This window comes from Labrus bergylta, chromosome 13 (genome assembly GCF_963930695.1).
Source record: "Labrus bergylta chromosome 13, fLabBer1.1, whole genome shotgun sequence".
Taxonomy (NCBI): domain Eukaryota; kingdom Metazoa; phylum Chordata; class Actinopteri; order Labriformes; family Labridae; genus Labrus; species Labrus bergylta.
This window is the reverse complement of record NC_089207.1, coordinates 19,432,025-19,459,246: the sequence shown is the minus strand read 5'-3', so window position 1 is coordinate 19,459,246 and position 27,222 is coordinate 19,432,025. Positions and strand designations below refer to the sequence as shown.

Sequence of the window (27,222 nt, the reverse complement as noted above, 5' to 3'; positions counted from 1 at the left end):
GACAGTTTGAACTGCGCACAAATCCTGGCCATGTGCCGGTACCTAAACGTTATCTACTGTACATACACCCCTGTCTTATGAGGTAGATGTCATCTTTTCAAGTTTGAGTACCCAGATTGAGACGTTTTAAAACATCTGGTATTTAAAAAGTATTGAAAATTTCGGCAAACTCTAAATGGAGATTCCCTTCTGTCCGTCCCACTTTAACCATTTTAAGTGAATGGGATGGAGTTTGTTAACTCACGTGCTCAGCGTGGCGATGAGACAAAGGCACACTCCTTCTCTGGTCCTGTTGTTCTTGTGTTTGAAGCCTCCCAGCATTCGGTCCCACACGTACTGTAAGCAGCAACACAACAACCAAACAGAACAGTATAAACATTGTTGTTGTGAGTCATCGCTGCACTAATAACTTTCCAGGGCTGCAAACTATGTTAAGCTCCCTAAGTTTGATTCTGCTGTGCATTGATTACTGCACAAAAGGCACGCTATTCAAAAGGTTTGAACGCCAGGGAGAAAATCACACTAAAGCTGTTTCCACATATACACTCCTGAAAACATCTCGATGATTTCAGGAGGACTGCTCTGGATATTCTCCTGACCTGGCTGTTCATATATAGGGCTTTCACACTTGCAGAAAACTCCTGAAGAACTCCAGATATTTCCAGGAGGAGCTTTATGTGTGAACACAAACAGATGAATTTTTTGCTCAGACTTCACTTGGAGTTTCTCCTCCCAGACCACTAGTATAAGTCAGAGTGAGCTGATGTGAGAACGCAGCAGGATATTATCAGGAGAATTCACCTCGAGCCAATAGGAGGGGGAGGGATGTTTATATCCTGTGACTGGAGTGAGTGCATTGAGTGTCTGTGCATGCCTGCTACGATCTCTGTGCATGTAATTAAACGGCTGCATTACATTTTCTGTTCACCAGTTTGTTGTTCTCCGCTCTTCTGTTGATATTGTGATTCCATCTAACTACATGTAGCATTGATATGAAGGTAAATATTCTCATTATAGCGTCGTATAGCGGGCTCTGATGCTTCGTCCACTACTTCTGCGTCTTTTTTTTTTTTTACGTCACCTCTTACCTCAGGAGACACAATAGATTGAGAATAAATGCAACAGCTTGGAGTTGTATGAAAATGAAAAAGAAATGTTTTCTTTACAAATAAAAAAGACATTTTCAGCTCGATTAATCTGTTTATAAATGTTATCAATGTGAATCAGGGTTGTGTAACTGTTGGAAAACATGCGCTCTCAGAGAAGCTGCTCTGTGTGTGTGTGTGTTTTGTACCTGCGGGCTGGCAGCTTGTTCCATGATCTTAAGCAGCACTGTTTGGTCTTGATCTCGCACTTGGTCTTTTGAATCTCCCAATCGATCGATAAGGCTGGGCAGAACTGAGAGACAGAGGCAGGAGGAGAGGACAGAAATAGTGGAGGGGAAACTTTTAGGAAGAGTTGTATCTAAGTCTTTGTGGTGCCAATATCACAGACAGACAAACAAAACAACATTGAAACTATAAGAATCATTAATTCCAGATTTGTCTTTTGTTTGGCTAAACTGGCAGACATTCATCAAAGGGAGGAATCTGAACGCAGAGCAGCTAATGCATTTTTTAAAAGTGAGTTGAGAAAGGTGTGAGAGCAGAGGACGCCCGACAACAAAAGGTGATAATGAGGATAGACACACCCAGGAGGACATTAGCATCTTTTTTTTCAAACTGAAGAGAAGGAGAGGGAGGAGAAGAAGAAGAAAAACAAGAATAGAGAGAGAGGAGAGGAGAGGAGAGGAGAGGAGATTTTTGGGGTTGCTCTGAATAACAATCTTACACCACGAGACAGAGACACAACCTCAGACGGTGCCAAACATAACAAAAAACAGATGAAGATTATGATAAATAAGAACAATTTAAGATCAATCATAGATAAATGTAGAGATTTTAACACATACAAAGGTGAATCTGAATCTTACCTGTGCCCACCTGGGCCCTGAATCTCTCTTGTAACCGTGTCACTAAGGCAGATAAGAGGTCCAAACCCAGCAGAGCCACCTAGAGGAGAGAAAGAGAAACAAAATAAATCATAATGCCAATTTTTTAAATGTATTTCCATCTAAATGAATCTTATGAAGTGAAATAGTTAATGCTCATGAAAACAAATGGACAGAGTTATCATTCTCACAGCCCTGGACAATCCTGAGAGCTGTAGTCAAAATGTTATGCCGCAATGCATTATGGGTAAGCAGCACATATTCAGGGTGCTGACGTTTTTCTTCGACTTCTAATTCACACTGCACCCTGCATACTTTAAAATACAACATTAAACCACATTTGGGATCCAAGAAGAGCATGAAATGCATTTTCTCTTCCTGCACCGTAAGTGAAGACCGTCTGACCAAACATTCATATAAATCCACGAGCCACTCCCAACTCATCCTTCCTTGTCAAGGGGTGAGAGAGAGCTGCTCAGTGAACGCATAGTGAGAGCAGCCCTGCTGACACCATAACAACACTTAAGCATCACCTGGGCCATTGTCCAGATACTGGTGCAATTTTTGAAACCCCCTAAATATGTCAATAAAACAAAAATAGAGGATTAAATGTAGAATGATTTTCAGTAGGAATACTGCCATCTAGTGGCATCATTAGAGGCCTACAGTACCTGCAAATTGAGACAGGCTATCAATGCAAATTAGTACTTTAATATACTACATTGGGAGGATAGAAAAACATTTCATTCATGCTGCTTTTTTCTCACAAATGTTTCAACTGTCCCATCCAGCAGAGGATAAACACTGACATGTTAAACTCCTCCTGCATCTTTGGTCAGTGCGTATTAGCCAATTAGAGACAGAGTAGGGAGAGTCATCCCTTCACCATCCTAGGAAAGAAATTGCAGCGTACGATTGAATACTGTCAATAAATGGTTTGAATCAGAGGGGATTTAGAAGAAGTGGGTATGTTGGTGCTGCTGTGGTCAAAATGTCATGTAGATCTTTTGTATTTCAACACTTCTTTATTCTCATAATAACCTTTAAAGTTACATCATATTTATTGCTCATATCATTTATCTGTATTTATGGGACAGATTTGTTTTCATGGGCGCTCCTTTGACTGCAGGAGCAGGTAGTGAGCCTGAGCAGCAGGCTGGGGGTCTGGTGTCTGTGGGTTAAACCCTCACATCAGTCCCTTTGTTCTCTGATGGGCAGAGGGGAGGGGGGGGGAATTACAGTCATTAGCCTGATGACAGGGACAAAACAAAGGACTCTCTGAGTGCTCTGAGGGGGATCAGCAGAGTTTAACGATGCTTTAAACCTCCACACCTCAGTTTGAAACGGTAAGCTCACACTCGGGTTCAGCTCCTCTTGCATAAGGTCGACGCAGGAGGTCTGTCGCACCTCTTCTTAGCCACTTGTTTATGTTCTTTTTATACATTTGGGTAATGGTGTGTCACAAAAGGAGCATGCTACAAACTGCACCCTGTGTTTGAGTGCCAGTTCAACAGACCAACCCAGCAGAGTTCAGTCCTGCCAGTGCCGGTCTGAACGGCTCCTCCTCTTTGCAGACAGACGGCTAACTCCCTGAAGCTGTCTGCCATGCACATACGGACTCCCCAAAATACAAAAAATATCCACCCTGTAAATCCTGCTCAAGGATCGGGACTAAAACCCCTCCGTCATCATCCCTTCCCAAATCCTCCTGCTTTAAATTCTCAGTCCCCATTTCATCTCCTCCTCTTACCCGATGTGTTTTTGTTGTTCTGATGCCGAGATCGTGACTCCATGTCAGCAGAAAATAAATATATATAAAATAACACCAACCCAGAGGGTTAGGGTTTAGAGGACGAACCCCCGACCTGCAGATCCTTTAGGGAGAAACTTTCTATAAACAGATGACTTGAGAAATTCCTCAGACACGCAGCAGAAAGCGTTGTGGTTAAATACAGGGATTAACGAGTGCTTTGTGGATTTGTTCTTTTACTCTTTTCAGTCTCTCTTTGTGCCTCTTTAATTTGTCTAATGCAAATCCCATCACCTCACAGCCGGAGGCTTTCCAGAACCTGACCTCTAAAAAGAAGTGAGGCTTTTTCACCAAGTTACTCTGTCGTTCTTAAACCCTTTTTCTAAAAAAATAAATTGTTAAAAAGTCGACCTTTGACATGGTACAGTATAAAAGGTCGACAAGCCTCCATCGTACAAAAAGACAACAAGTTGGGGGGGTAAAGGTGCAGACAATTGTTTAGATTCTCTTTTATGATTAGGTTTAAATTTGATGCAAGACAACTACAATTTATGTCACCTTTTCAGATCAGAATGCACTCACACAAGGCAATCTGTACCGTGCCAAAGCAAGTTTGACCTCCAAAGTCCAGTTTGTTTGATGAGTGTGAGCGCTCCGATGAATGTTCAGGTGCGATACACTTCTTTGGCCCTGGCACCGTTGGAAGAGGTGGGCTTCGGCACGGTATAGTTGCTCATGCATGAGGATACAACTTGGGACATGACAGGATAACAAGGATTTCATCTTTGATCAAATACTCATTATTAGTTGATCGGGGTCCATTTTGACCGTGGGGGAAACCATGAACATCATCACATGTTGCCTGCAAAGCAGTCTGACATACTCTCATGCAACCCTGCTATGGATCATTTGTTCAACCTTTTGTTACACGGATGGGGTTCTTCTGTTTTGTACTGATTGTGGAGGTGTCCTGTCTTTCATGCAATTATTTTTTTATCTTAAAAAACTGTAAGGTTAAGTGTGTGTATTTGGTCAAATTAGTCCACGGGCTGTTCAAACAGGATCCTCAATTGTGATATCTTTGATATTTTCACATTATAGTGGAGAAATTGTTAAAGATGCAAAACTTTCAATACAAACGATTGATTGATAGAACTTTATTGTCAGACGTGGTTTGAAATTTGTCTTGCAGTTAGTCTGCATTTCAGCGAGGTACCTCAGAACGACTAGAAAGCGTTTGCAATCCAACATGTTGTGCAACATTTGTTTTTATGGGCATTAATTAGCCCTTAGTCTAAAGTCTAAAGGTGTGGAACAACCAGCAAGCCTTACAAGGACATGCATATGATCAAGTCTCCAGACCCTGCAAATAAAATTGAGAAATGAAAAAAACCAAAAGGATTTTAAAACCCTGTAAGTATGCAAACACTGGGGGTTCACTGTTTGGCACAATATAAAAGTCTGCACATAAAAGCTTCCTCACTGAAGAGCTGGACACGTCTGTACACGGGGACATGTTGACCATCATGACGTCTCACCTTGTGTCAGTCAGAACAGAGTACATGGTTTGAATGGTTTCTAAAGCTGAAGGTCTCTGTCAGGCAGAGAAGCACGTCATCCCACACTCTCTTCCAATCACAGGCCGACCTTTAAAGAAGAGCTTTCAGTGTTCAGACTTCAGCATGAGTTCAGAGAGTTTGATACAAACAGGCAGGTTGTCTCCTGCCTTTGATTTCATCTGTAGCTGAGGGATACGCTCTTCATTTACATAACCAGCTGCCACTGGGTTATTGAACACTTTTCTGATTGTGTCTGTGTTGTGTACGAATCCGTCATTCCGACATGCTGACTCCTGCTACTTTGCCATCTCTGCACCTTTGACTTTAGAAATAACGTGGAAAGGAAAAGGATTAACTGATGCATCAGGTACTAACTTGTGATCAAACTAACCCCCTCAATCAACACATTTTCACTAAAAAAAAAAAAAAACACACGTTTGTGTAAATCCTGAAACAGAAGAGCACACCCTCCTTTCTCCACCTGCCTCTGAAGTGGAGGAGCCTTTAAATTAAATCAAGGATTTCACTCGCGCTCACCGCCAAGTCTGTCATCTTATTACCGGTGGAAACACCACACACAGAGACAAAGAGAGGGGCACGCACGCACGCACGCACGCACGTCGCCATCTTGGAAGTTATTTCATCTAAACAGCCTGTCCTTTTCTCCAGAGATTGGACCAAAACACAAACATACACACTCACATTCTGTCATATTTATCCTGACAATAAACGTACTTACTAAACGACAACCAATACCCTTCAGATATTTAAGAGAAGATCATTTAACAGCATGCAAAAGAACCCAAACAGTGCAAGCCGACTCTGCCTCATCGTGACACACAAACACTGAAGGCTGTAGTTTATTGCAGAGTGCTTTATGATTATGCAGCATACCTGGCCCTCCCTCTCAGCCTCCTGCTTCCCTGCTACAGGATTTGTGTCTCAGCCATGGTCATAAAACTCGTCTTTGTCTGCATCAGCTCTACTTTTAAGTCCAACTGGAATGACACTGTAGCTGCAACACGAAAGCTTTCTTTGTGTGTAACTGCAGAGACAAATCCCTGAGCATGTAAACTGACAGATGTTGAGATCTGCAGGCACACAAGAACCTTATCAACATCAGCATTACAGCCTACAAACTGGCAGATGAAGTGCTATGTTTCCTGCAGGATGTTTGCTATCAGCTTGTTCACTAAGCCACCTCCGAGCACAAGACGTGTGCATATGTTTGCAGATAAAAGAGGCGTGAACTAGCAGGTAAATATGTGCAGCAAATTACAGACTGCAGCTGGACCTTATCACCGCCATGCCAGTGATAGAACAGTGACCGTCACTGATTTATGCAAATATATCTGAAAATGAAATGTGATTTTCTGCACGCATGCAAATCTTTTCTCTGACAGCCGACGGGGAAATAAAAAAGAAACTCCTGATTTGCTTCCTTGAGGGGAGAATGTGTGACTTTTTGATCCAGTAGATGTCGCCCTTGAGCACCAGCAAGAAACCAAAACAAACTGCTGTTTGGCCACACCTCCGCTATCCTGAAGCCTCCGCTCTCCTCCAGCGACACACCTCCAACCCCTCTCCTCCGTTTGCACAAGGAGTTATACAATTTTCCCTCATTTAAACAGCTTTTATACGCAACAAGAGAAGCAGGCCGGCCATCCCGTCCATATCAACACCATGTAAACACGGCTCCGACAACAACAAAGCCAGAGGGACTCGAGCTTCTTACTCATTGTAGACAGTTATGACTCAGAGAGACATTTACACAGGATATACTTTATTTATAGGTGAAAAGTTGCACATTCTTCCTTTAAGGTTAGTCTCTGTATATATTCTTTTAAGATTTAATTTTGGGCTTTTCATGCCATAACTGGAGAGACAGGACAGTGGATAGAATCGGAAATCGATGGAGGGAGGGAGGGAGAGAGAAAGAGAGAGAGAGAGAGAGTGAGAGAGTGGGGAATGACAAGCGGCCCGGATTTGAACCCGGGCTGCTTGCTTCGAGGACAAAAGCCTTGTACATGGGAGGCATTCATGAATTATTTAACTGTTGGTACCTCTGCGCCCCAGGTTCAGTATTTTGTAAACCTGGGTCCTATGCTTTGGGGTCTAAATTCGCAAAGTGTGGAACGTCTCCACTAAATGGCTTCAACATGCAGCCGCCAAACAGGCTGCAATGACTGCAAGGAGTAAATGCACCAAATCAACAACCTTTCTTTTCCACTGACAGGCTCGGATAGTTACTCTGTGTCTTCAAACATTACAGAAAGGTTTCTTCCTGTCTATCATTTAGACCTTAAAACACCTAAAAATAAGACTCTAATCAGCCTTTAATACCCATCTGTAAGTTTGGCTGCAAATACACACACTGTTGCTCAATGGAAAAGTCTTTGCATGTTCCAACACAAGCCAACATACTCTAGATGTCTAATGACTTAATCACTTTCAGTAGAAATGGGATGGGTAGCTCTGATGTTTTGCAGCAGCAGCAGCAGCAGCAGCACAGTGATCATATTCCTGCAGAGTGACGAGCTCGCAGTGACCACACAGTGACTCAGCCACATTCAGCACAGCTTCAGGCACGGTGGCGCAGAGACGATGAGATGTACAGTAAACATTCATTATGTAAATTTTTTTTTAAAAAAACACAGACCACACAAAGAGTCAGAAAGAGAGAAAAGAAGTGAATGTAGCACACACAGAGAAACACAAATACACACAGTCTTTTCCAGTTCACTTCCTCCAGAGATGTTACTTCATGCTCGACTGCGTGCTGTGAAAACAGTGAAACGAGAGCGTCCTCCTGCAGACATATGGTTACTGATACTAATACATGTCTGTGTGTGTGCGTCTCTCTGTCTCTTTAGTGCAAATTTCAAATGCATTCTGTTATTACTTTAAGAAAAATGTGGATACTAATTAAGGTAAAAAAAAAAAAAGCTGCACTCACTTTGGTGTTTTGCTGTTCAGAAATCTCCCAGACGTGTTGAACTTACATTATAGCCCTTAATGGCGTAATGCATTGTGAAGTCATATTGAAGCCATTATCACGCAGACGTGGAATCAATATGAATGTAAGACTTAACGACGGCTGAGCTTAGTTATGTCACTGTTGCTGGCTTATTTTTAAGGCCATTTTGTGCCTTAATTACACAGCCAACTGCAGAGAGATTCCAGAAAGAGAGAGAAATAGGGAATAACTTAAAGTTCACCCTCCCCAATACAAACTGCCCATGTTGCCATTTATATTTAGTGGTGCCTTTAACCTGCGCCATCAGGGCTCCCTGATAGTGAATTTATGAACCAGCCGAAGCTCAAATTAAGGAAAAGCAGGCAGTGAAAGCTCAACATGTGTTTCAACAGAAACAGTAGGGTGTGGTGTTAAGCAAAACATCAATTTGCTTGACATCTGGTAACATCTGTTGAAGGCCACAGCACATGATTCAAATCATTTTCAGCCTCATCAAAACATGCAGTGATCCCTCCTGCCCTGCATGTGCATGCACAGAGATTCCTCCTTTAATTTGTCAACCGTAAATATCAACCTTTCTCCAAACACATTCTGTCACACAGCATCTGCTGATGTGTGGAGATGTGCAAAAGTCTTTGGATAAAATCTGTGATGCTTCATTTATGTGATTTTTTAAAAATATTGTTGTGAAATAAATGTGGTGTTACATATCTCCAATTTCAAATAAACTGTTTACTCATTGGGCTGTGCTTGTGTTTTTTTTTTTTTTGTAACACTGGGACACAAAAGAAGCCAAACAAAATCTCTCCTGAGGCCTGGACACCACACAGCTGGAGATTTGAACATTCAGAAAGCAGAATGGTTCGGAGAACATCAGCCTGCATGTGCACCACAATCAACACACACACCATGTGCAACCACAGCTCTGTTATTAGATTCCTATGATATCAGTAGTAAACAAATACGACAGATATGGCTTGTGACTGTGTCTTTGCAGAGAAGACATGCAGAACAGATGAGGGGAAGTAAGACTAAGGGACAGGAGGAAGCACTGCAAAGCTCTGAAAAACAGATGGCAGAAAAGAGCAGGTAGAAAGCCAATTTCTACAAAACTGCAATAACAATATGAAGTGAGGAAAACTAATTCTAAAGCTAGCCTATAAACCACAGTTTGTATGTCTATCTGCTGCTCTTCCCTCCAGGAATACAACACCTGTGTTTGCAATTAAGATTGTCAAAGTGTCCAATACATTTAGAGGGGGCATCCCTTTGTTCCCTCAGGCCTATGTTCCCTAAACCCTATATTCCCTGAGCCGTCTATGTTCCCTCATCCCTTTGTTCCCTCATCCCTATGTTCCCTTCAGCCCTATGTTCCCTAATCCCTATGTTCCCTTCAGCCCTATATTCCCTCATCCCTATGTTCCCTCAGCCCTATGTTCCCTTTCGACCTATGTTCCCTTCAGCCCTATATTCCCTCATCCCTATGTTCCCTCAGCCCTATGTTCCCTTTCGACCTATGTTCCCTTCAGCCCTATATTCCCTCATCCCTATATTCCCTCATCCCTATGTTCCCTCAGCCCTATGTTCCCTTTCGACCTATGTTCCCTTCAGTCCTATGTTCCCTTCAGCCCTATTTTAATTCAGACATATGTTCCCTGAGCCCTATGTTCCCTCAGCCCTATATTCCCTGAGCCCTATGTTCCCTCAGCCCTATATTCCCTGAGCCCTATGTTCCCTCAGCCCTATATTCCCTCATCCCTATGTTCCCTCCAGCCCTATGTTCCCTGAGCCCTATGTTCCCTCATCCCTATGTTCCCTCAGTCCTATGTTCCCTCAGCCCTATGTTCCCTTCAGTCCTATGTTCCCTTCAGCCCTATTTTAATTCAGACATATGTTCCCTGAGCCCTATGTTCCTTCAGCCCTATGTTCCTTCAGTCCTATGTTCCTTCAGCCCTATGTTCCCTGAGCCCTATGTTCCTTCAGTCCTATGTTCCTTCAGTCCTATGTTCCTTCAGCCCTATGTTCCTTCAGCCCTACGTTCCCCCAGCATCAGGGCTGGCCCTCCTATATTGCACATAAGATGTTGTTGACCATATTCTTGATTATTTATTTAAGACTTTTGTTGCAGTTGTCAATGTGCTGTGCTTGCATAAAGTTCACTGATAATCAACTCTGTACATGATATGAAAACTTTCTCTTTAATTAGGTATCTGTGTACTTCTTTCGCCGCTGGATTTAAGTGTCTCTAACTCTAACTGTGTCCTAGAGGTAGTGATGTGCCCCATCAGACGGTAACCACGGGACAGGGTGTGATGTGAGCCGAGGTGCTCATGAGTCCCGTTTGCCATGGGGGTTAAACTAAAAACAGCAACAAACAATGACCAGACTCAAAGAAAACCAATGATATAAAACAAGATGCTATTAAAAGGTGAAACAAACACATGCTCCCTCTAAGCCTTTAACACCCAAAAATAACATCTGAACTACCAGGATGATATTACTCAGGGATATAAATTAACACTTCGCAGCAAGACTTTAAGGTAAACTTTAAAATGAACTGATTTTATTTGCAGCTTTTTTTTATCCTGAATTGCAAAATGCTTCCAACACAAAGTCAGTGTCTGTCTGAGGGTGCCATGCATACACCGATACGACACCTGCCAGGCAGAATAGAGGAGGACTTCACTCTATAGGCAGACAACGAGCTTAATGAAAGTGGCAGCAAAACTAACACGGCTACCAAACACAACTGGACAAGGCAGAGAGACGGCTGAGTCAGGGTGTTAGGGTGAGAATGCTCACGTACAAAAAAACAAAGAGGTGGAGGGTTGTGGTTTGCTTGATTGGGACAGTTGAAGGTCAAAGAGAAGGAAAGTCCAGGTAAAAATCACAACAGGTCACCTGTTAGGATGCAGAGTTGATGGTGGCTACTTCAACTCTTAATGATCATTCTGCAAAGCAATCGTGGGTTAAACAGAGATAGACCTTTTTGTTGAAGAGCAAGAAGCAACAACCACAACCAGGCTTGGTGGTGGCAGACAGCTGCTGGAGCCTGGTAGTGGCCTGGTGGAACGCCTGGTACAAAATAATTTGTTTGAGCCTCCAGTTGCAAAAACAAAACAAACAGCCAAACTTCAGCTCTAATGCTAAATGGACTTGAGCTTGTTTATCTCTTTTTTAGTCTTCTGATGCTTTTACACTGCAGGTCACACCTACACATTCACACCCTGATGGTAGAGGCTGCTGTGTAAAGTGACCATCAGAAGTAACTAATCCAATTCATACACATTGATACTCCACAGAGGAAGCAGTGGGAGCGATGGTGTTGCCCAGGGAAATATCGTACATTTCGCTGCAGGGGCTGGGGAATCGAACCCCCAACCTTCTGCCTGAGAGACGGCCGACTACCACTGAGCCACAGCCACTCCAATACTGTACTGCAGCAAACCCAAATCATTTGTTCCCTCACTCATCATTTGAAAAATAAATGTTTTTAAAATTCAACCTGTATGCTAATGTCTAGTTTACACTTGTGGGTGTGTGTCCTGTATGACTTATTCATTTAAATACTGATGAAAGCATTTAGAAAACTAGTAACCATGCCAAACAAACAACTTGTGTTTGTACGTGTGTGTAGGACATATCATTTATCTGCTGTGTTGCTCCCTCTTCCTTTTCCTGATGTTGTAACTGTACGTCTTGAGTCTAAATAAAGTATTTTATCTGCTTCACGGCACATTTCTGTATCGTACAACGCACTCTTCTGTTCATGACACAGCACTCTTAACACACTGTGCTAACGATGGACCATGACAGAGCGCATTAGCTGTACCTTCCTCTGCTGACTCTGCAGAACAAATGACCAAATTGATAACATGATACGGGCGTTAAAACCGCAGGAGGCTGACATGGAAAACACAGTTGGATGAGAGCGGATCAGAGGGAAACCGAGTGGACAAAAAGACTCTTTTTAAGAACATGAAGGGAGGATTTTTAAAAAGTATTAGAGGGGTTGGTGTCTTGTCACACGTTTTTTCCAAAGTACTGCTTTTTTGGGGGGTTTTCAAAGACGCACATCAACAACAAGACCTTGGGGCAGGAAGGTTTAACACTTTACCGACTGATGCTCAAACAAAAGCCTACAGCAAGGACAACATTTAAAGGTTTAAAAAATAAAAAACAAATAAATAACAGACTTTCTGTTAAACAAGGAGATGTCCACCATCAATGAGAAAATCTTGCGTTTTACTCGTGCAAAGACGATACTGGATGATTGACCCCTGAATAGGTACATCGATCCAGACACTGTATCTAACATCAACTGGGATTTCTTGGTTGTAAACTAATGTCACTACAACTACATTTAAGATGGTGTATGCACACATGTCTCCCTGGTGGAAACACAGTTACTCCACATGCTTCCTCTTCCTTGGGGACAGCTCCTGCGATAGAAACACAGCTCATATATATGACTAAGCAAGGACTCTTTTCCAAGCCAACAGAATTGAAAGAGAAAAGCTGTGTGTTGTATATGTTGTAAAACTCATATTTGAGGCATTTAAAATCTAGACAGAATGACGCAGCACAAATGAGGCAGAAAAGGTGCTGCGGGCTGACAGAGTTCAATACAAAGACGCACAGAAAGATGGAGAGAAAGAGAGCATGTGTGTGTTTTTGTTCCTTAGAGGAACAGGGTTCTGCCTGGATACGTGCTGTGATCGCTGAATAAAATATAGTAGAAGTATAAAACATATAGGATTGCTTCTACATTTAAAAAAAAAAAAAAGAATCCAAAAAAGGAGGTGGTGCCTTAAAAACTTAAGATGTTTACGGTGTCTAGCTCAGCCGAGACATGCAAACACATGCACACAAAGTTAGGACCAGTACTCTTCACACAAACACATGGAGACTCAGCTGATCAAAGCCTGCAGGTTCCTCGTTCAGGGAAACAACCGCACAGAAGAGACCCTGCTGTGATAGGATTTTAAAAAGCCTCTCTTCTCTCAGCTGTAATGTGCAGAGACTTTCACCTGGAGGGAATTGGAGTTAGTCATACTAAATGCTATGGACACTATATGTCTTTAAATTAGTGCAATAAGTCCATATGTGTGTCTTCAGATGGCACCGAACCCTCGCTGAGACCTCACATTCTGTCCATTTGTTAACCAAAAAAGAGAAAAGTGTAGGGCCAGGCTCAGACGACAGGAGTATTGAACTTGCACAAACTATAAAAGGACATCATTAAAGCCATTTTCAAATATGCACTCCTGAAAATCTCTAGATCATTTTAGGAGAACTGTCCTTGAAATCCTCCAGATCCATGCACCTCCCAATCCCAGTCGGACAGGAGGGGGGCGGGGCCGAGGGAATATCCCGAGTCAAGTCAGGACAAAGAAAGAAGTGCAACTTCATTCAATGTTGTGCTCCTGGCTTCCTCTGCACAAGTCAGTGACGTGAGGAAATAGCAAACCCTGTCTCCTTTAAACATTTATTTTTTCACAAACTAGAACCTCTTTGACTGGACGGCTGTAGTAGCACATCCAATAAGAATGAATAAACCAGTCAGGGATAAAGACCCGGACACCATTAAGCACCGTGGCACACTAAGATGAGCATCAGTCTAGACAGTGGTTTTCCCTCAGTTCATTATATGATGCATGGAGGGAAAACGAAGAAGCTCGCTGATAACAGATGTCCATATCCATCTCCTTATACCCACAATGCTTTGCTGTATTTTGCCAAGACAGGCTTAAACAAACAAACTTACACCTGCACCAGAATTGTATAGTAATCTAGTTTCTCTTTTCTTTTCATGGTTTTATTTTATTACTCTAATTAAAAATTATAATTTGAGGCAGCAGTAGCTTAGACTTTCTGGACTTTAGTTTGGAACCGTCCCTGTAAGGACTAAAATATGGACATTTGTCTGGTGTCTCTGGTGTCTCAGGCTCTCTTTCATGTGCAGCCCCTCACTCTGACATTTCTCCATTAGTGCATGGCCATAGGCTTCTGTGTGTGCATGTGTGTGTGTGTGTGTGTGTGTGTATTTCTGACCCATGTGTATGTAGCATGATCCAAAAATCAGAGTGCAAAAATGTAATTTCACCTCGGGGGATTATTAAAAAGAAAGCATATCTTCTAATTTCCAGGGTTCATTAAACATTGTGAAGCTTTGTGCAATTTTGATTTTTTTTTTTGAAAACAAGACATGAAACAGCCTACAACCAATCAACAGACAGTCATGCATCAAGAGTTAAAGCATCTATAACTCTACGTACAGATCCATCAGCGTATGAGACAGTTGTTATTGCGTCAGTGTAGCGGTGATAAGACTTATTGGCCTTCATTGTGCGGTAATGGGAGGAAGACAAGTGCAGCCTGAACACACTCAGACGTCTACTTCCTCTCTCTGTCTGCCAGCACACAGCTGTGCTTCATTAATTGCCAACCAGTTGTTGCCGAGTGAAACTCTATTTACATTCACAGTGTTTGGGGAGACTAACAGAGAAAGGGTGCCTCACTTTTCAACAACACAAAAATACAACAAAATGGAATTTTAAAACTTGCTGACAAAATAAAATCAGGCCACATCTCTGCTATACGTCACATGGCAAACGGGGGACCTGGTGAAATCGGGAATTGCCACACACGCAGGCTTATCTCAGAGAGAAAAAAAGGAAAAATCCTGGAGTCGAGCAGATTAAATAAGAGAGCAGATTATGACTATGGGGTCAGCGCTGCAAAGGGTCCCACCACTGGGCTGATTTGTAGTGGCAGTGATGGTGGGGGTCATCACGACATGGGGATTTACAGCTGCTGCTGCTGCTGCTGCTGCTGGGGGTGGCACACAAAGGCATCGTCTCTTACACAGAGCAATCTCTAAATAGGCCACAGATTGCATCCATGAGAGAGAGAGAGAGAGAGAACAAAGGAGAAGGGAGGTTACACTGCGTTAGAAATCAGGCGCGGTTGAGTGATAAGAAGAGACAGAAGAAGGTGAAGGAGGACTGGAAAACAAGAGTAAGGAGGAAGGAGGGAAGCCGAGGGGGGAAAACCGAAAAAAAAAAAGCTTCCTTGTTTTGGATCCAGAAGCTGGCTGCTTTTACACTCCCTCTATTAGCATCAGCAGTAGGTCCACCACAACTCACCGTCTGCACTCCCCCCTCCTCTGTCTCTTCGCCTCTGCTCCTCCCTCTCTATAAAGTGCTGCGTCATTTACATCATGGCAGCAGTCCTGTTGCCAAGCTGACTGCGCTGCTTTGGCACAAACACACACACAAAAACACACGCAAGCATGCACAGTTACACCGAGCACCTCTGCTCCTGCAGCCCTGCACATCGCACACAACAACAACAGCAGGGAGGGACGCTGACTACATGACAAACAGACCAATTTGTAATAGTTTTAAGTAGGGCTACCCCAATAGAAGAGAGTGGTGGAGCGGCGCTGCTTGCACGCTCCGGAGATGGTCCAAATCGCTTGCTGTGGAATCAGCAGCATTGGCTAGAGAGGCAGCAAACAGCAACACAGTGCGTGGCGTTGACGGACAGCGGCGCAAGGAAATCGGCAGCAAAAAGAAATATTCAGAAATCGACATACAAGAGCCAAAACTGACAGTTCTGACAGGAAAATATAAACAGTAGATGGGACCGATCGGGTCGAATAGTGACGTCAATTACTGATCAGACTCCAGACTGATTCACGTCACTGACTAAGAAAGATCGTTGGGCGCTTAAAACATTCTCAGCTCGTGCAGTCTCGCTTTGAAGACGTTCAGACCGAACTGCAAGAAGTGTCAACAAACCGTCTCCATGATGACGTTCAGATGAGATGGAACAGCTCCTTCTATATGAGTAAAGAAGGAGTGAGTAAGTAAAGTTAGTAAGTAAGTAAAATTCTTACACTTCAGTTTAAAATATTTAATTTGAAAAACTAAGACAGTTGTTGCTGCTTCCTGTGTGTTTGTGAAGCCTGCACAATGAAATGCAATGCTGGGTTTACTCCAGCTTTGTGTAGCCTTACAGATTATGCCAACAAAAACAATGACAATATTAGTTACGATAATACAAATATCGGAATCAATATTGATACATAATTGAACATTATGTATCAGAATCGGATCGCAACTAAAAAAAAAGGTGGATCAGTGCATCTCCAGTATTTGTTTTTTAGATAAATAAGATTGTACAGTTTTGTTTATTGCTCTTTGTTAATAAAGATGTTTAGTTTTACAAGTTTGACAACTTTGAACCAGATTGGAATTGATCAATTCCTCAGATCCAAACCAAGCAACAAAAATCAGGCAGCCATGTTTCATTTAGCAAACAACATGAATATTATATCAGTATCACACAGAGCTTCACACAACCGCAATCAAAACAGTAAATCCCTCTCACAAAACATGTGTGGCGGCAGCTGTTTCATTCATAACACACACACACACACACACACACACACACACACACACACACACACACACACACTGAAACCCTGACTTAACTAAAACTCTATATCCTCACACAACAACCCCCACTCACATTACACCCCCTCTCTCTCCCCGTCACACACACAGGTTTTTTAGCGATTTGTAAATGATCGAATGTCATAGCAGGGGCAGAACACACTCCAGCTCTGCGTTAAGTAGAAGGCGTCCTTCATGAGCTCTGTGAGCTCTGCACAAACCTGCGCTCTGCCAGAGTTCACAAAGTTAACATGATTTAGGATTAACGTTTAGCGCGGGGGCCAGGCTCCAAAGTCCTCCTTCAAACTAGAATGACTCAGGAAATGAACCTTGACGTTCAGCTGCTGTACGACCATGCTGGCTGCACATGGGCTCACACTGAAAACAGATGATATCTGAAACAGAATTGCACAAACTCTATGAATCTTTATCTGAACTTGATTGAGCGTGTGGCGGTTTGCTGAGTCAAGACGTTGCAGTAAGACCAACATGTTGGAAACATAAAGCAGTGACTTCTTTTCTGCAACTTTGCAGATTCTTTACCAGTAATCTTAGAATACATCCCCGTCGTTAAATCCTCAGAGTGAATCAGAAAAAAAATCAGAAGCAGCACCTTTAACTTAGAGAACAGTGAGTGTCCTTTTGAAGCGTGCTTTACTTTGAAATGTTTTTTTTTTTAATCACAGCATCCCTGAGTGTGATATCATATCTCTACATTCATTGTTTTTGCACATGCAAATGTAAAAGTGTGTGGTTTGTCAAATGCCGGACGCACATTTCCTTTTACCACAATGACGCTTTTTAGCGGTAAGCACTTAAATATTGATATTGGACCACGGACACAGTGCTTCTGTTAGTTTGCCGACTTTGCAGTGTTGTGCACTGAGATTACAGCCAACCAATGAGAGCACTGAAGAGGTCGCCACGGGAAAAAAATGGGTGCCTTAATGGGACACATTATTTGCTGTACGACATCCTGTTCAGACGTGATACTCCCCTGCAGGGCAACAGAAACAGCCCTTTACGAGTCCAACTTCAAAGTGAGCCTCAGCCGTTCAGCTGCACCCCGGAGCATTCAGCATCGAGGGTTTGAGTACAAGACCACTAATCATCTGTCCGGTCTTTGATGATGTCAGCTGGTCGGTCCTCCCTACGGGACACAGACTATAACTTGACAAAGACAAAAGGCCATGTATTCCCCGTCTCTTTTCTTTTCTTAATGCAACCGTTTCCCCCAAAAGCAACTAGCCACACAAAGCCAGCCTGATTTAGTCGCAAAAGCACAAACAAGTACGTCATATAAAACTGGTGCATGCTACATTTTACAACTGGGATATGTTTGTGTTGCTGTACACCTTTGCAGGACTACACTGCAAGTCATAGTCGTGATACACACACTCTACATCTCAACCTTTATGATCCCAGAGAGATTTTTTTTGTTGTTGTTGCAAGGGAGACGAGTGAGGAAATATCATTACGAACCAATATGGAACCAAACAGTAATAATAAGCAACAGAGACAAAGCAATTTCATAGCAGAGACTACACCGAGACACCCACCACTCAACGGCTCCCCAAAGACCGCCTTAGTCCTCTAACACAAGTCTGAGAATCACAAGCAGGGACACATTTCACAAACACTTTTAGCTGGTCAGACTGAAACCCCAGGAGAGACAGTGCATAATGCATCAGCTACAGGGGTGGTCATGCTCAGCTCCTAGGGGCATCTGTGGATGAGTCGGAATGACTCAGAATAACAAAAAGTTTAAGAATTGCTCAATTATATTACTCCAGCCACCAGATGGTATGTCCTCTAAAAGTTCTTGTTGTTGGCACTGACAGCCCCAGATTCTTATTCAAAGTACAAATGATTAACCTTTTCTTTGAAGGTAAGATATTCTCCAGCCCTCAGTGAAAGAAAAAATAATAATTTTAAGCGATGTACATCCTGTATGATCCTGTAAATGCCTCGACTCTAGCCCTGCTTGCACCACTCAGCCCAGACACAGCTGACAACAACATTACAGGTGGCACCAGCTCGTCTGAGCGATCGCTTCAGGGCTCGTCAATCCGGAAACCAGTCCTGCCAGCCTGCATCGATTTAGCCAGTAAACCAGCTCAGCTTCCGAGCTCAGCTCGGCTCAGGGAGAGGTCGAGGGGAAAATGATGGAGGAGAGCGTTGGTGTGATAGATGGTTACTGACAAGAGCCTAACTGGTCTCCTGGAGGCAGAAAAGGCGTGAGAAAGGAGGGATGAAAGGAGAGCTGAAGCACAAATCACATCCTTTAGTTGCTGTTTCTTTAAGGGGGATTTGTGGCACTGCAAAATAGAGAAAGAAAAGAACCACGTCCACAGCATGGGGAAAATAAAATTAATATGCAACTAGCTGAAATGCTGCGAGTTTCCCTTTAACCTGCACATAAAATGACACTGAAATGAGCAAAACACACGCACATGGCATCCTGCAGAAGTCTACATTTTAAGGTAAGGTGAATACAGTACACGATGATATTGAGCTGATGGGGGATACAAACCAGCTTTGCATACAGAAGGAGATGAAAACGCCAGAAACGTGCTCGGACAACTTTGCAGACTAAATAACCTTGTCCAAAAAGGTAATCTGCACACTCAATAGTGTGAATCCACTGACTCTAACTCCCCCTGCAAGCACATCACCTCTGAATGTAGCCAATCATCAGGTGATCACACTTTCTTTTAATTTGAATTGGCAGCTGAAACCACTGCTTGGCTGTGGGTGCTACCTTGACACACCCAGAGTAGGAGATGGCTGCATCAAGAGCTTCTGATGACTCTCTCCATGTGAGATTTCAAATGAATGTATCATCAAATGTCCGTCAAAAATAGTCTGGGAGCAGCAATCACTTGATGCTTTCTACTTTGACATTGTTAATCACATTGCGCACAAATACGTGTACTTAACATCAGTGTTCATTCTGCAGCCTTAAAAAGGTAGAGTCCGTAGCATTTTCCATTACAACAACTTTTATATTCTCACGTAGCTTGCAGTGCAGGTACGAGCAGTAAACGTACACGCTGAGCAGTTCAGTGGGCGTGCACTTCTGATGGCGATACGCCAAGGGGGAGGGGCCTTATTTGAATGATGTGTTTACAAGCTGCAACGAACACTGCTACTGACTCCTCCTTTAAGGGGGGAGACGGTGTAGAGGTAGCATTTTTTAATCATCAGGCTACAGCATGAAGGCATTTTAAAAGAACCAACTTCTCCTAAAAGGTATTTTATTTACCTGCGTCAATTTGGGAACGATTGAGTTTATTCAAACATGACCCCAGATTATCTGCCCTGTTAAATATTTTAGAAATATTGATTGGTTTCCTATTGTTCCAAGCAGGCACATACAGCTCATCTTAGGGCCGTGTAAATGTACTTGGGTTTGCATGGCGTTTTTCTAGTCTTCTGACTTCTAAAAGCGCTTTTACACCGCAAGTCACACCTCCACATTCACACACTGAGGCTGCTGTGTAAAGTGACCATCAGAAGTAACTAATCCCATCCAAACACATGTATACACCGCCGACAAGGCAGTGGGAGCAATTTGGGGTTAAGTGTCTTGCCCAAGGACACATCTTTTTTTTTTTTTAAAGATTTATTTTGAGGCTTTTTTGTGCCTTTATTGTAGAGATAGGACAGTGGATAGAGCTGGAAATCAGGGAGAGAGAGAGTAGGGACAACATGCAGGAAAGGAGCCACAGGCTGGATTCGAACCCGGGCCGCCCGCCTTTGAGGACTATAGCCTCCATACATCGGGCGCGCACACTAACCACTGCGCCACCAGCGCCCCGCCCAAGAACACATCTGACATGTTGGTGCAGGAGTTGGGGATCGAACCCCCAACCTTCCATTGGCTGAAAATCTGGCTTACTACATGTGTATGTAGTAAGCCAGTATTGAGATATTTTGTTGTGATTCAATTGCAATCATTCGTCTGAAAGAATTCTGAATTATGATGCAGCGTAAAAAAAGGTCAGAACTCAAGCTTTCTGTAGAGCTATCTGCTTTGTAAGCAAACAACTTCAATAAAAAAATGCTTTTAATGCTTTTAATGGCTCAAAACATTTTTCATGCAACACAAGGACGTCGATAGCTTCCCTTTTTTGTTCCTCGGGGCCATTGGAGCCCATTGTGTGGTGAATTTACTTGGCAGGAGGCTACTCTGCAATGTAAAAGATAAAAATCTGCAGTTTCATCCCTCAAAAGATAATTCCACCAAACAGCTCAGCAGGAAGAGGTATTATTACTGACGCTGTGTGTGACAAAAGAGCAAAACCTGCTGACACTAACCAAACAAATCGTCTTTTAAGTACACTCTCAGTGCCAACATTTGCAAACATACTGTAGTGGTTAAGTTGCGACCTCACAAAGCTCGTAGCCTGAATCATCCCAAAACTATATTTTCAAATTCAAAAGTTCCACAGCATGCACTTATCCACGGAGTATTATAAAGGACCAACAGTTTTCTCCTTGAGTAACCTCGGTTTTTGTAATGTTTGAATACTACATGGACACAATACCTGGGTTGCCATGGAAACAAACTTGTTCATCAAGAAAAGAGAATACTTCTGGATGCATACCGTACTTCATTTTGTGCACCCAAACTAAACTGCACTGATAGTTCTGCATGATGCAACACACTGAAGGATATTCTGTTGGTCTGCAGCATTACGACTTCTCACACACACTTGACTTGTAGTTGCAGGACAATGACCTAACGTTTGTTATCTAAACACAAAAGAAACCTGCAGCAGAGCAAACACTCTGACGTTTGAGTGTGGCTGTTGAAGACTGTGAAGCTCGTTCTTTTAAACAGTTGCATGCTATAAGAGTCTTCCGCCCAAAGCTCCATTTATGGCAAATGAATCTATCGCCCGCTCTCTGTCTTTCTCTCTCGCAGACTAAATAGTTTCCACATTAGTTGCCAAGTGATCAGCAGCGAGGACTGTGCTGAGCAAACCGCCTCGGCTGGGATAACTAACAACACAAGCAGTGTCAATATGTGTGTTAGGAGATGTGTGTTATTGTTTTTAACCAGCCCAATCACACCAAACAAATGTAGAAAAATCAACACTTAAGGCTGATGTTTTACACCTTAAGTCTTTTCAGCAGTACTCGCAGCAGCATGGATTAACTGATGCCATAGACTGTATGAAAACTATGAAGCCTTGTAGCTTTAAAAGCGAGAACAACGGAAGATTACCATAAAACCACATTTTGTAAATAGCCAGCAGGGGGCGACTACACACGTTGCAAAAAGAACAATGTTGTTGTTTGGAAATGAGCCTCCTAAGTCGATTCATCTCAGTAGACATCTTTTCAAATGACTTCATGGTCTGAATTCAATGTTTACGTCTTCTGTAACACATAATGATTAGGGGTGTTTGAAATAAATCATTTCTGCCATGCATCACAATGTGGACGTTTGGCGATTCTGCATCGACGCAGTGACAGGACAGAATCGATTATTGCATACTGACGTTGATTCTAGATTTATTTCCGCCATAGCTGGACTGAAGATATTTATCTTGTTGACATTGATTTCTACAGCCTATTTTAAATAATAGAAAGGGTAGTTCATATTTATATAACTGCTTGACTTCATTGATAAAAAAAAAAAAGAAGTGGCCAAGTGCATTTAGATAGGAAACTGAGGATTCAACCCATCGTGGTGCATCGTCATGTCGAATCCAACTGTTGACAGGAGATTCGTAATCGTTATGAATCCAAATGCAGACAAGTGATGATGCAACGCCCTTATAAGGATGTTTTTTTTTTTTTTTTTAAGATTATGAATACATTCAGATGAAAATAGACGATGAAGAAAGAAACGGCTAACTTGTAGCCCTTTAAAATGTCTTGTTTAGCATTTTGTTGTACTAAAACACTGTGAGGCGTTCAAGGTCGATTCAAAAAGTTGGAATATTTAGCCTAGAGCCTGTTTGACAAAAGCAAGAATTATTCCCTTTCTTAATATCACAGTTAGTTTGCAAAACGGATGAGCTTTTTCAACAAAGCTAGCACTAGCGTTAGCTGATATCTAGCATTCACGAGCCCGTCCGTCCAACAGCTCTGTCCTCTCGTGGTCACTTTGGAAAACCAGGAATGCAAAACCTCACATTCTGACTTCAAAACACTAGACCAGAAACCAACGTTAACATCATATTGGCGACATCCATTTCTTTATGGAAGAGGCATTGTGGAAATGCTCAGACATTTTGATGGCTAAATACTTTTACAACGTAGACCCATAACAAGTCTTGTCTTCTACCGAACACATTCACTTTCAGACCTTGAAGTACCTGCTGACATCACCAGGTCAGACCCAATGAAAACCTCTCTGACTGTGTGTCCTAAAAACATCTTTCAAAACTTCTTCCTGCCCTCTCATCAACATTTCTCTCAGACATGAGCAAAAACAAAGAAATGCAGCAAACATTGTAATTTGCAACACATAAAAAGCTAGCGTCCCGGCACAACATAGCATCAAAGCGGCGCTGAAACTGCAGAGACACCAGAAGAGAGAAATCCACTACTATAAGCCTTCATCCTCCTCTCTGTGCCACATTATGTAGGGCATCGAGGGCAGGCTTGGCTCTGTTCAGGCAGATATCTTTGACTTTTTCAGGCCCACATAGCAAAAGCAGCACAGCCTGACATGAAATCGGAGCTCTGGTAAACAATGTGTTCTTACTCTCATGGCAGAGAATGAAACCTTTGGTCGGGCAGGGAGAGAACTGCTGATGTAATCAAACTTCAGGGTCAGATCAAATTGTGCCCTGGGTTGAACTCCAAAATAACGCACAATCAATCACAGAAGAAGAATGGGGGCCAGCGAACTGGTGAGGGGGGGACAATGATGCTGTGTGCTGCTGCCTGCCTGGGAATAGTTTCTATACAGAAAATATGGAAATGTGTTCTTAAACAAACTAGAAAAAAGGACATTATATGGCCGTACAATAGTCTGGAAGTGCAGTAGAAAAACAGTAAAGAAACACAGAGGTCTGCAACAAGCTAACTTTGACATTCATTGCCAGTTACTCTTCTTGACTCAAAGCCTACAGGATGTGTCAGGAAGGCCCACAAAGCTCAGTCATGTTAGGACATTTTAAAAATAAACCAGATCAATATGACCTTTCCAATCAGAGAGAAGTATTATGGGGGATATTCTAATTGTTATATACATATATTTTTACCATGGGACATTTTTATGAAATCTGGGGTCTAAATGACTTCCAGGTACATATTGTAATGGTCTTGCTCAAGTAGATATCTTCAGCCTGCAGCCTCTGTAGCGAGCTGTACTGGTTACAATGTGGGGAAATGCAGGTGGTCACAGTAAGACCATTAGCGGGTTCAGCTGTGTGTAAACATGCCCACACCTTGAGACTGTCCCGACCCAGAACCCCCGTTGAGTTTACCTTGAAGTTGCTGGAGTTGACCCAGGTGCTGGCGATGCCGTCCACCATCTTGTCCAGCGCTGTCTGATCTTGCTCCAGGTCGTGGGACTTCTCTTTGTCCAAGAAGTAATCGATGATCTCCTGCCCCACCTGCAGCCGTCGACCCATGTCCTTCTGCAGGACCAGAGCCAGGCAGTTCTCCATGCTGGGCTCCATCATCCTGGCCTCTGATAACCCACCCCTCTGGCTTCCTCAGCCTGTCTGTATGAATGAATGAATGACTGACTGACTGACTGGATACCAGCAATCCTCCACCGTTCAATGCAGCAGGAATGACAGCTCAACAAAAGGAGCCCCAGTTAGCGAGTGTGAGGCAGAGTGACCCGGAAAAAGTGAGATAAAAGAAAGAGGCAATTGCACACAGCCTTGTGCTTGTATTTTTATCCCCAAGGACAGGCCTTGTGTTTGTGCAAAGTGCTAGCTCGCTAGCAAGCTAGTGGCAGTGCCCTAGAGATGGATGGAGCAGGGCTTGGGGAATGGCAGCAATGCAGCATGTGTGTGTCTGGACAGCAGCTGGGGAAAGTTTACCGCTCCCTCCCACTTGGGTTTTTTTTTCCCCCCCCTCTTCTTTTCTTGAAGGAGTCTGAGCCAAACCGCTACAGCAGGGTAGTGGAGATGGTTTTGGCGAGCAGCGGGCAAGGCAGGAAATAGAGATGGATGGAGAGAGCTGACTTAGAGCTCCATGTTTTGTCCCGGGATCTCGCCTGGAGAGCCCTGAAGGACCACAAATGAGAGCAGAGGATAAAACAGAGTCAGTTAACCATCCAATCTGTCAATAATATAAGATTCAGCATTATTGAGTCAGCTGAAGAAGGCCCATTCAATAAATCTAAATTTCCATTTAAGCTTAAAGTCAAAAGACGGCGTGGTATCTTCTAATTAGTGTTTGCTTCTTGGTGGACTTTTTAACCTTGATTTTTAACATGATATTGCTAAATGTGAATTGAAGTGTCCACAAGGGAAAGATTTTACAAAAAAAAGGACCCCCCCCCCCCCCCCCCACCACCAAAATAAAAAAAAACTATGAAAAGAGTCTTTGGTTGAACTTTTTCTAAAATCGTACCTATGCGATCAAAGAAGTCACGTTTCCTTTCTTTTGACTATTTCTGAAAGAACATTGGTTAAGCAGGAGGTGTCTCTAGATGTGTTGGTGTTGGTTTGGTGTGCTAAATAACTGAACTATACCTAAAGCAATGAAAAGCAGCAAATCCTCCAATTTGCTAATCTGAACTATTTTCTTTTCTTCAATTTTTGCTCAAAAGCGTCTAAAATCATACGTTGAAAAGAGATTTGATTCTGTCCGTGTATTCAAAAAACTGAAAGCCTGACTGTGTGAGATCCAGACAACAGTCTGCAACTTTGTGGGAAATGGTTTCTGTTTGTCTTGTTTTTCTTTTCAATGATAATTGTCCCTTGCACAAAGCAGGAAGTGGTTTTTCCCAGTTTGGCTGAGAAAAACTTGACTGGCCTGCTTACAACCTCAACCAACAGCTTTGGTATGAACTGACGGCCAATGGGATACCTTTAAGGTAACTACAAAAAAAAAAAAAAAAAAACAGCACCAAGTAGCATCTACAAATGTCCCCGCGTTAGACCCTTCAGTAGATACGGAGTATTTTATATGGCTTTGCTCACTGAAAAGTGCTGCGAGTATTCTTAGTTTTGATTAGCTAAACACTTCAGCAGCTTCAACCCACAGAGTCGGAGATGTGCTCGACTCTGGGGCAGTGTGTTCACGGAGTGAAAGAGTGTACATGTAGGTTTTGTTTTTGAAGAAAAGCATGGTGCCATTTAACGAATAAAACACACACAGTATATATACATGCTGTTCTTCATGTTTTACACAATACCTGAGTGTGCAACATGTTTCTCATGGATACAAGATCAATCCAAAAAAAAGCGTCTTCTTTTTTTCGTCTTCTTTTTTTCTAATCTGACAGGAGCCCCTATTAGTGTAACCTTTATCTGAGTGCATCATCCATGGTGTGAAAGCATGATAAGGCCTCTGTCCAAAAGCTAAAATGTCCACATGTTAAGGCAGAAAGCAATGCTGTTTCACACATAATCCTTTTTTCTTATCAACTGTAATAAAGTCTGACTTTGGTCGTTGGTAATGCTTGGTATCTGGTTATTCATTTTTAGGGCCCGACCCATTTGGGATTTTTGGTGGCCGATACCAATATTAGAGAAAAATACAATTCTGAAACTGATGTATGAGCCGATATCTGTCTTGGAGCTGTCGCTTTTAGAGAGTGATTGAAATAGATTTAAACTCACCTTTATCCCTCAAAGCCTGTCATCAAACATTTTGTTTACAGTTGAACAAAAGCCTTTACCGGCCAGAATAACACAGTGCACTGAAACACAGTTCTTTACAATAATAAACCGAGTTCTATCATATATCGGCACATATTGAAGATAAAATCAGACAAAATCAATAGACAAGTGTTGTGCTTATACCAGCCGATGTTATCTGCCAACCGATTAATCAATCGGGCTCTATTCATTTTTCTCTGCAGCCTGGCTCTTACAGAAAGTTGGACCATATATGAGCTTCAAATCAGTGCTTACGGTTTTGGAATGATATATGAGACAGTAACAAATGGATATGATGTTTTTTCGGGTCTTTCAATACTTTTGGGAGAGCGCTGCTTAAACAACAAATGTATTTTCACAAATGATTCTAACCCATTAACATACAGGACAAAACAACTGAACGACCGAATGAATTCCACCGACCCAAACATGAACACACCCGCATCCCTGACAGCGTCAAGCGCTCAGCCTGACAAACCGGCAGCGCCATTGGAGACACAGGGGCTGAGGGGTTAAAGCTTCAGCAGCGACTCCAAAACAAATGTGGACGTCAGTGTGGGGACTGTTTGTTCCAGTTCCACACTGTTCAGTCAGATGCTGAGGGTGCTTCTTCCCTTTAAATTACCCCCAAGGCTCCTGTGTGATAACAAGATTATCTCGCAGAAAGGAATGCTCAAA

The 27,222-nt window shown here is 42.7% G+C and overlaps 1 protein-coding gene and 1 non-coding gene across 2 annotated transcripts in view; one reads left to right on the top strand and one right to left on the bottom strand.

Annotated features, from left to right (window-relative positions):
* Positions 1–27,222, bottom strand: part of clasp1a (cytoplasmic linker associated protein 1a) — an 83,647-nt gene that overhangs the window by 55,138 nt on the left and 1,287 nt on the right. The window contains exons 2-5 of the mRNA XM_065961818.1: positions 24,190–24,942; positions 1,973–2,051; positions 1,295–1,398; positions 245–336 (exon numbers count right to left, since the gene is read on the bottom strand). Of these exons, the coding sequence (XP_065817890.1) occupies positions 245–336; positions 1,295–1,398; positions 1,973–2,051; positions 24,190–24,387 (473 nt within the window). The 5' untranslated portion in view covers positions 24,388–24,942. The remainder of the gene's footprint in view (positions 1–244; positions 337–1,294; positions 1,399–1,972; positions 2,052–24,189; positions 24,943–27,222) is intronic.
* Positions 2,434–2,562, top strand: LOC114920275 (U4atac minor spliceosomal RNA). The gene has a single exon (XR_003808585.2). It is a non-coding gene; the product is annotated as a U4atac minor spliceosomal RNA (small nuclear RNA).